This window comes from Acipenser ruthenus, chromosome 30 (assembly GCF_902713425.1).
Source record: "Acipenser ruthenus chromosome 30, fAciRut3.2 maternal haplotype, whole genome shotgun sequence".
Classification (NCBI taxonomy): domain Eukaryota; kingdom Metazoa; phylum Chordata; class Actinopteri; order Acipenseriformes; family Acipenseridae; genus Acipenser; species Acipenser ruthenus.
Genome location: NC_081218.1, coordinates 4,470,794 through 4,481,384, shown reverse-complemented (window position 1 = coordinate 4,481,384; position 10,591 = coordinate 4,470,794). Strand labels below are relative to the sequence as shown.

The 10,591-nt window shown below is 40.0% G+C and overlaps 1 protein-coding gene across 3 annotated transcripts in view; it reads left to right on the top strand.

The window, feature by feature from the left end:
• The first annotated feature begins 3,566 nt into the window (after positions 1-3,566).
• LOC117395420 (zinc finger protein neuro-d4-like) overlaps positions 3,567-10,591 on the top strand; it is an 87,940-nt gene continuing 80,915 nt past the window's right edge. For 2 of the 3 annotated variants that reach the window (XM_059004907.1, XM_059004908.1), the window contains exon 1: positions 3,569-3,676. In XM_059004907.1, coding sequence (XP_058860890.1) covers positions 3,645-3,676 — 32 coding nt within the window. In that variant the 5' untranslated portion in view covers positions 3,569-3,644. Of the gene's footprint in view, positions 3,677-10,591 lie in introns of all 3 variants that reach the window. The other variant, XM_059004906.1, reaches the window with a different exon arrangement.

The window sequence follows — 10,591 nt, the reverse complement described above, 5'->3', positions numbered from 1 at the left end:
GGAGCTGGGGCAGGCGCAGGGGGGACCTGCTGCCTGCTCAAGTGCTCGAGTATTTGGGCCATTTGGCCCTTTAACTCGGCGATATCCCTCGCCCGGTCCGCATTTCTAGATCTCTTCCTGCCCCTCGAGGGAGATCTAGATCGATTGCGGGGGCGCTGTGGAACAAGAAATACTCTGTGTAGGACTCGGAGGGTGGGGAGAGGAGGCCTGGGATTCTGAGACCGACGATGGCTTTCCTAGGCTGGCTGCAGGGTTCTCGTTTGAGAAAAGCGCCATTCTTTTTTGCAGGGTGCTCTCCTTGGACCCAGCACAAAAAGAGCAGGACGACCTGTCTGCCAAGGCAGCAGAGGAGTGCTCGATGCCCAGGCACCTCGCACAGAGGGGGTGTGTGTCCTGCGGAGGCAATTTCCTCCTGCAGGACATGCATGGGTGGAAAGTCAACATTGCAGTCAGGTTGTTTAGCTCTGGGGTGTTGACGGGGCCGAAGCACCGAGGCGTCGAGCTGCGTAGCACGAGGCACCGGTTTGATCACTAAAATCTTAAGTGTTTTTGCAAAGAGGAGACGATAACCGATCTAGGGATACCTCGATATTTAGTAAGCATAGTGTCTAATGGGGTAAATGGGGCAAAACAAGCAGGTAATATAGAGTACCGCTATGCTGCGGATACAGATTAGTAATTAATATTTTCTTTTTTTTTTTTTTAAAGGAGGAGCGATTATTTTTTAAATAGTCACACTATATTAATTGAGCAAGATGTGTAAGTGAGCTAAAACACACAGAAAAAGGACGCGCTGCTTTGTCAACTATACCGCGAATAAGGAACTGGGAATAAGTAACCAACTTCCAGGTGGTGAAGAACCCTCCTTCTCGATTTGGATTACCTGAGACCACGCTGTTTTTTTTTTCTTTTTGAATTGTTTTTTTTCCCCCAGTTATTTTTGGGATTAAAAATATTTTGGGGGGGGGACTGGATATTTCGGGATGTTTAAACAAAGACTGTATACAGCATTTAGATTTTCTGAGCTTTTTTTTAAATCTGCTAGTAACCTGTTTGTTAGTACTGTCTTGCTGGTTTTGTGTTTGAAAGCAAGTACATGTTTTTGTTATTTTTCTCTTTATTTCATTCAGAGCATTTGCAAATATTGTGTATTTTGAGTTTGATATTTGCAGTTCTTCTATTTTCAGTGAGGTGTATATTGTATCTCTCTGTTCTTGGTCTTCTCTTATTTAGAAATAATAATTGAGAATGTGTTTGATTTATAGAGCTGTTTGTTATAAATTGATGTCGCTAGTTTCTAAAATGGCGTCTGAATTGTTAATTTAAATCTGTATAGTTGATTCTCTTAAATATAGAATACATGTTGTTGAATAAAGCAATGAAGTATTCTAAATTATACAGGGCCATGGGTTGCTTTTTTTTTTAAATGTTTTACCTCCAGTATGTTTTAGTAGTTGTATTTACGATTGTTTCAACATTAACTACTGTCGTCATTGCCCAATCAATATTGTTATTTAGATATTTATGACTATATGGTGTAAATGACCGGCCAATGCTGTCATTGGCCATTGCTGTTGAGCTCTGACAACCGCATTAGTAAGACCTCATCTAGAATACTGTGTTCAGTTCTGGTCACCTCGTTAAAAAAAGGATATTGCTGCTCTAGAAAGAGTGCAAAGACGAGCGACCAGAGTCCCCCCTTGCCCTCCCCTGCGGACGCTCATATATATATATATATATATATATATATATATATATATATATATATATATATAGTAAACAACATACATGTGACAGGAGTCCTCACTTAAAGAGAAATACAGAACATCGTGCAAAGAAACTTTAACATTATACAGCAAGACCCGTCTACAGCAAGACTCCCCACTGATATCATACAGAAGAGACAAGAATCGAAGAGAATCTGTCGTCCACGGTGAAATTTGTCCTTCTGGGAAACTTTTAAAAGCCACACATCCATGCAATACACCACGACGTACTACTACCTGTACCTACATGAACACCCGACCTGAGATCAGTGGCACTCACTCAATATTATTATTATTATTATTTATTTCTTAGCAGACGCCCTTACAATTGTTACAAGATATCACATTATTTTTACATACAATTACATTATTTTTACGTACAATTACCCATTTATAGAGTTGGGTTTTTACTGGAGCAATCGAGGTAAAGTACCTTGCTCAAGGGTACAGCAGCAGTGTCCCTCACCAGCGATTGAACCCACGACCCTCCGGTCAAGAGTCCAGAGCCCTAACCACTACGCCACTGCCGCAATATCCATCAACCAGTTACAATTGTGTTCAGGTAGCGTGTAACTGTAACAGATTACTCTTTAAAAGCAACTACCCCAACACATTATGATTATATGATACAGATACAAACTTTGTAAAATTTGTAATCAATTTAGGTATGTTATACTTTGAACATTCGGCAGTCGACTGACCACACGTCACGTGATTGTGAAGTGATTGTGGCTGCGGTTTCAGACAGACAGAAGTGCAATCGCGGTTCAGATCCATTAACAAGTAAATGACATTTTAGAACATTAATAAATAGTTTTAAATCATATAGTTTCAAAAGTACAAAGCGTTATGAAACAGCGCGTTCACAAATAGAGAAGCGGACATTCATCGTTTTGCTCAAAAGGGACAGCTGCCAAAATAAACACATCAGCCAACTTTCCTTTACCTGTTCTGTATAATATACACTGGCTTTAACTCTTTCTGGAAATGTACAAACAAGTGCAAACAGACCAGCAATGGTCATTTCAAACGACTGTAACTAAAACAAATCCATTCGGAAAAAAGGAGCATGTTCCGAGCTGAAGGGGAGCGGTCGGATTTCATTTCAACACATGGCTTTCTTTGTTAGAGAAGGTTCATGATATTTCACGATTACTTTGTTTTATTAATAAAATTTTTAAAAAACATTCTGTAAATAACTCATGAGTAGCTTTGTGAATTAAGGTCCCAGTATTGCTGGATTTTGATACAGTATTGGTTTGCACTGACCGTTACTCTCAATAAAACTCTAAAACTCTTTAGAAAGTGAAATCCACCTGGCCCAATCATGACCATCACTGACCCGGCGGCCTGCTTTAGCAGGTATGTCAGTCTTTCAAGGGCAACGGACTTCCTTAAAAATCTATAATGCAAATACTAAACAGAACATTAACAGGGAAGTAAAATCGAGTCTAAAACGATGCCCCGATCCGATCACAATCTGACACATAAACAAAGCTTATCCTGATAAACTCGTCACCCGAGGTTCAGAACGGTTTTAAAGAGGTCTCTCCCATGATTGACAACACCTACGGCCATCCAGTACATTACAGTAGATTTTGGGGCAAATCGGTAAAAGCCACAGGCGGGAGCCTTCTACTGTTAAACGCGATGCGCGCTGGGAGTTCTAGTTCATTGTTATGTTCTTACAAAGGACAAGATTTTAATGAAAAACTTCAATCCCCATGATGCATCAGGGAGCAGGTCAGCTCACTCGGCTTCTGATTGGCCGATTTATCTAGCCGCAGCCCCAGAGAATGAATGAAATTGAAAATTGCTGGTATATTACATGTACTATACCGCGATCTGCAGTGTTACATTGTATTATACTATATCAAAATGGCCACAGTCATTCAAAACCCTCTGAAATCGTAAGTAAATACATTTTCTACGGTTGCAATTGCCCGAATTTTTAGAAGGTTTTACAAATACCTGGCATTGTAATGCTTTGCAAAAGTACAAATAACATAGATGTAGTTCATTAATAAAAGCTGTAAAATTGTAAGGAAAGTGACAATGTAATTCTTCACACGAGCCGGCTTTTACTGGGTACTGTGTTGCATTGTAGCTAGAATTATGCTTTTATTTTAATGCATGTGTGCACAAATTATGACAATGGTGGAATGCACATTATTATACTGGAATGTGTGTGTGTGTGTGTGTGTGTGTGTGTGTGTGTGTGTGTGTGTGTGTGTGCACGTATTTTCACATTTTATTTATTTTTTACTCTATTTGATTAAACGGTTTTGCATGTTAACAATGTATTTGAGTTACCTGTGCAGCATTCATCGGGTGTAGGTGGCGGGACCGTATAGCATTGTTGTGCAGATGTGTCTGCATTATGATCGCTTGTTAACGCTATATATTTGGGTGGCATCATTGTAACGGGTCATATTATGAACATGCATTCCATAAGAAATATCATAAGGTTTTTTTTTGTTTTTTTTTTTTTTTTACTGTGGACGGTGTAAGAAGTTTGTGTTTATGGTCCTCCGTGTTGGTCTAGCTCAGGTCGACTGTCTCCCGTTGTTGCAAAATGCAAAATATGTATTTAATTGCATTGCATCGCATTGTGTCGCTTCTCTTTGTGAAAACCTTTTTATAGAGCAGCTTCGGTGTACAGTACAGCACTGGAAATAGCATAGGTGGTTGCGAAGCTTACTTATTATTTACCTGCAAATGACCTTTCTAAAAATAGGAGTGCATTTCAGACTAGATGTTTGGGGTGCTGCACATCATCCTGCATTATACTGTACATGTTTTAGATGTTGCACATATGCAGAGGCAACATGTTACATATCACTAGCGAATGCAACCGAGTACCGTTATCCAAAACAATCTTTATGGTTTCAAACTTCAAATTAAACAGACAGTATTGTTAAATCGTGTCAGAATAATAAGGGCATACATCCAAAATTAACAGCGTGTAGTTTGATTTGGGAACCATGGTACATGATGGGGACGAAAGACTGAACTGCTCTCCCTGCAGGCGTTAATGTACGTGTGTTACTGTACTTACTGTCTTCAGATATGCGGACATAATGCATTGAAGACTTTTGAAGTGAATATCCGGCTGTTTCTGTGGATTCTATCAAAAATGTGTATTTTGGGAACATAAATAAATAAATAAATAAAAACAGTGATTCATGGCTGTACATACCTGCCCTCCGCGAGGGGTCCTAAACTCTAGTCTAGAACTCACAAAGAACGTAAAATGCTGTCTAGATAATCCAAATGGAAAACGTAAGAATAGTCTCGTTAATAAAAAACAGTGCTATATCCGCGCACATAAAATGTGTGCAAGGATACGATTAATTAGGTATTGTGCCACTGCATTGCTAAATTTAAACAAGCTGTTTTTTATTCATGCATGGCTTTTTTGTTCAGTCTGTTGTGGGGTTACTTCTGTATTTTATTGTTGCTACATATAACAAATGCTTCTTAATATAGAAAAACGCCTGAAAACGTGCTTATTTGGACTTGTTCAATAAACAAAACCTGGGCCTGAAAAAAACCGTTTCTGGGAGAGAGAGAGCGGCTTGTTAAACAGTATCCCCAGGACTCCAAGGTCTGGATAGTGCTTCTGTTTCCGTTCACAGTGGAACCTCGCTAGGCAAGGAGGGAAACTAAAGACCCGGCTCGCTTGTCACTTACTTCAGAGCACGGGCCAAGCTCCCGTCAGCGGGGCAGTGAGGTCTGAGCCAGCACTGTCCACACGGAGCTATCCTTAACCTTTCCGACAGGAGTCTCTCTCTCTCTCTCTGTCTCTCTCTCTCTCTCTCTCTCTCTCTCTCTCTCTCTCTCTCGCTCTCTCTCTCTCTCTCTCTGTCTCTCTCTCTCTCTCTCTCTCTCTCTCTCTCTCTCTCTCTCTCTCTCTCTCTCTCTCTCTCTCTCTCTCTCTCTGCCCTGCTCCACTGATTTGAAATAAATTAATTCCACAATTCCACACAGATTATGCAGTACAATACATTATACAGTACTAGAGTCATCTTATACATTACTTTAAAAAAAAAGAAGGAATATTTGTTATAAACACAAACATTAATATGCACTTTTGGTATTATATGGATTTTATTAGTAATAAACACTTGGATGAACTGGGGAACGTCAGCTACCACAGGAAGTAAAGGGGAGTCGAAACTGACAGAGAAAGATTTGACCGTAATACAAATAATATATACAGTGCCTCAATGTGCTGTACCAACAACATGACATGCTGTTTGCATTCAAAGAAATCTGTATGTATGTCACCTGTGTAAATACGATGTAAAACCTCACATCTCAGCTGTCTGATGCACAAGCAATACTCAATTACCTGTCAATCAAATTCTGCCCTTATTTATTTTTACAAAACTTGGATCAGCTCAGGCAAGAGATAAACAGACAGACAGACAGGCAGGCAGACAGGCAGGCAGACATAGACAGACAGAAAGATACAGAGGTGAGAAGCAGGAGGGATACCCCAAGTGATGTAGGGAAGTAAGCAGCGAGGGAAAGATGCAGGCAGGAATTGAGTGAGAAAGGAAGGAGTGCAGGCAGGGAGGCAGGGAGAGAGAGAGAGAGGAAGGCAGGGAGGGAGGGAAGCAAGCAAAATAACTGAAAAACTGTTACGAATGAGAGGAGGCCATTCAGCCCAACAATGCTCGTCCGACTCCTGGTAGCTGATGGCAGAACTTGATGTCGCCGTGAAGGATCTCAGTGACTCAGCAGCAACAACATGACTATACACAGTGTTTCCTACAGTACCCTGTCCTTAGTCCTTCTCATTTCCAACTGTCTTTTGGTCCTGCACTTGAAATAGTGGGTAGCATTATGTCTGTCTATTCCTTTCAGGATTTTAAAAGCTTGAAGTCTCCCTTAATCCTACTTTGTTCCAGGGAAAAATGGAATGCACTATTCTACATCATCTTGACCTTTGTTTGATTTGTATTCTACACTTTTTGCTACAATCAAGCATTCCATTTTCCTTTCTAATTGTCTCCTACACTGCCTCATTGCTGACAGCGCTGCGTCTGCTACAACGCCATGGCCTTTTATTAACAGGTCTGCTTCCAGTTCAGTGTTTGTATTCTAGCATTCAACACTACTTTTATTACCGTTGCATTTAAATTGCCATGATGGTGCCCAGTTCTGTAGACAGAGAGAGGGGAGGAGTGGGGGCAGGTAGAGGGTGGAAGGAAAGATCTGTGGTTTCATCAGTCTTTTCTGTAAGCATGGGGGTTGGGCTGAGATTACATTTCAAGAGAAAATCTTTTACATCTACCCTCGGTACACAACGACAAAATGAACTGATCATTTTTTTCTAATTTTAAACACTTAGCAGAACAATTTTAAAAAAAGGGTAACTGGTCGGCTGGATTTGAACATTAAAAAATTATAAAAATAGGGAGGGAAGCTGCCAAAGGTCTGGCTTGCAAGAGACATCCTGCTAACAAGAATGCCTTAACACAGTGAAAATTAGGTCAAAGCCACTCACATGCGATCTGGTTTGAGATCCTGTTCAGGTACATTCCTGATCGAATTCTGTAAGGATTTATTAATATCCTTCTGTCTAAATCGAATGGAAGTTTGACAACATGATGATGTAAAAGTCGTTCAAGAAGCCCATCCTATAGCACTTTACCCTGCTCGCCTAATTAAACGTGCAGCATGCTAGTCTCATTATAACAGAGTTAATGTGCTCCATTTACATGCTTGTTGCCTTGTTTGCTGTCTGCTTCAACTACGTTTGTACTCATGATCACACCAGACCAGAAACTGTGTCCAGCAATTCTCTGTATTTCTACAATAATGGATACAAACTATATTTGATTTCCTGAAACCTTCACCCCTTTGAACACAGCCCTCGTGGTAGAATCGCTTCTTGCACAGTACAACCCTCATAAAAGACACTGCATGTGACATAGCATCTTAGATATCATGAACACAAAAGTGAGACAATATGAGGCCATGAATAATCTGTGGTTCCACCCTTTGCCGTGTGCATTATAGTGGCTGTGAGTTTGTGAGGTGTTGTCTCAATACTTAGTGACTGCTGGTTCAGCAGCAGCTCTGTGCCTGGGAGATCACTGCGTTTTCCACTCTGGGTGGCTGAGTCACTGTGTGTGGAAGCATCTGTTCTGAAGTGGCAGCTACTCATTTCAATACATTGCAATGCTGTTGTGGACTCTTTTCAGATAACAAGTTTCGATCGACCAGTGTTATCAGAACAGCAGTGAAAAACTTTCACACTTTAATGCTGGCTGGAGATGTTTCAATGAGAACGCAGCTGAGTGCACAATAAAGAAATGTTTCCTACTATCAGTCTGCATCCACTTAGCACTGATGGAAATGAAGTAGAGACAGACATAGGAGACAGTTCTTTACAAAGAGTGCTGAGGGGATGGAATGGGCTGCCTAGTCATGTTGTTGAAGGAGACACCTCTTCACACAGAGAGTGGTGAGGGGATGGAAGGGGCTGCCTAGTCATGTTGTTGAAGGAGACACTTCTTCACAGAGTGGTGAGGGGATGGAATTGGCTGCCCAGTTATGTTGGAGGAGACACTTCTTCACAGAGAGTGGTGAGGGGATGGAAGGGGCTGCCTAGTCATGTTGTTGAAGGAGACACTTCTTCACACAGAGTGGTGGGGGGATGGAAGGGGCTACCTAGCCATGTTGTTGAGGCAGAATCACTGGGATCCTTTAAGACCCAATTTGACAAAGTTTTGAGATCAATCAGCTACTGTACTAGGAACGAGCATGGATCGGCTGAATGGCCTCTGATTCGTAATGTTTTTTCATTCTTTTTTATGTTATGACTTAGATATTTGATATCAGTCTGGCATTTGTTACAAAATCTTTTCTCCCTCCTGTCAAATATTGGTTTCTGTGTATTGATAGCTTATAGGAGTTATGCCTGCAGTTTGTGTAGATTTGTCATTGGGCTCCCATCAGCTGGTCAAAGCCTTTAACATGTGGGCCCTTGCCTGTCTGGAATGGTGGCTGTGCTTCATTTGCCATGAATTTGGAACCCCTGTTTGTTTGTACTTTGCACTGACTTTCCATTGTCATTCAATCCACCCACAGTAGTTCTGTGGAACCTGCTGTCTGTGGCATGTTTATTGCAGCTGTGTCTTTTCTGCATTTAACAGATTAAACGTTTCAACCATCAATGTAAATAGTTGTTTACAGTTTAACAAAATCACATTTTACAAGATAAGAACATTTCTGACAGAGAGAAAGCCATTTGCCCCTTTTAAGCTCACCCGGTTCCTAGCAGCTGATTGATCTCAGAACTTTGTCAAGTCGGGTCTTAAAGGATCCCAGTGATTCTGCCTCAACAACATGACTAGTTAGACCATTCCATACCCTCACACCAGTCTCTATGTGAAGAAGTGTCTCCTTCCCTCTGTCCTAAATCTCCAGTTAATTACCAACGGTGTCCTCTGGTCCTGGTTTACTGTCCTTCGCTTAAAGTATTGGGTTGGATTTTCACTGACTTTATTTCATCTTTACATTATCATTTTGTATTTATTATTTTTTCGCATTATTTTTTATATCTAGGGCTGTTTTTTTTTTTCAAGATAAGAAATAGGTATTTTTAACGATTAAACACACATATTTCATGATTAAACACAGACAAAAAAAAATAACAAATTGATTTTTCACATTCAGAATTGATAATTTTCTCTAGAGTTATTTATTATACATGCATACGTTCGACTGCCTACATTCCCTTCACAAAGGGGATAAGAAACAGAATATACAAACGAGGCATTTAGAGGATACTCTGATATTTGTAAGTTCTAACACAGCCTGGAAGACGCGATGCATAGAAATGGCTTGTTGGGAGTGAAGGCTTTGTCTCCCTGCAGCCTTGACTAGTTGACGATCTCGTATAATTCACATGTAAGTGTTTCTGCAGGAAATCATACAAACAACCACAGGACAATGTGAAAAGAGTCCCCCTTATCAAGTCGAAAATGTTTTTACAGAATTTCCTGTTGTGAAAATAGTTTTTTTTTTCAGTTCCAAGTGAATAGCACTGCATTCAAGGCAAAGCTAGATTGGAATAATTTATGAGATTGTTATGGTTAAAGCATAGTATAGGTGTATTGAAAGTATTTATGGTATTCATGGTATTGTGAGACACATACAAATATTGTAAGCTTTGTAAAAGCCATAGCTAATTTAACGCATTGTACTGCAAATTCAACACAGACTCACTATTAAGACCAGCCAAGGGACCGACAAACTGTGGCCTGAATAGGGGGAAGTGACAAAGGAGAATTTCTTGCACCAAATGAATATGTTAGGATTTTCATTATATAAAACGGCTCTTAAAGTTTAATTTAATGGTTAGATGTTATTTATTTAAATTGCATTTTAGGTAAACTGATCTAAAGAGTTAGGCAAAAAATTCTAAATCAAAAGCTACACTGTGTTGCAGACATGGATTGCATTTACAGCATGTTGGGGTTCATAGAGAGATCATTTCAAATAATTATAGGACTGGAGATGCTGGCCTTAATTAGATTTGGCAATTCTCAGGTACACAAATGGGACAAGTATAAGTTTAAACTCTCTTTAGAAATCCTTTATTCACCCAATAGGTAACATTGATAATATTACTACTATAGTATTGACAACCAATTAATATTGTGTGTCTATTGCAGTAATGTTGTATCCTGATTTATCTAATTCAGTGGTGGCCAAAGTTGGTTCTTAACGCAGATCCCAAGAAGCCAGTCTTTGTTCCAAATCTAAATTCTAAATTGTTTAATTGAAGCAATGAAATCTGCATCCAT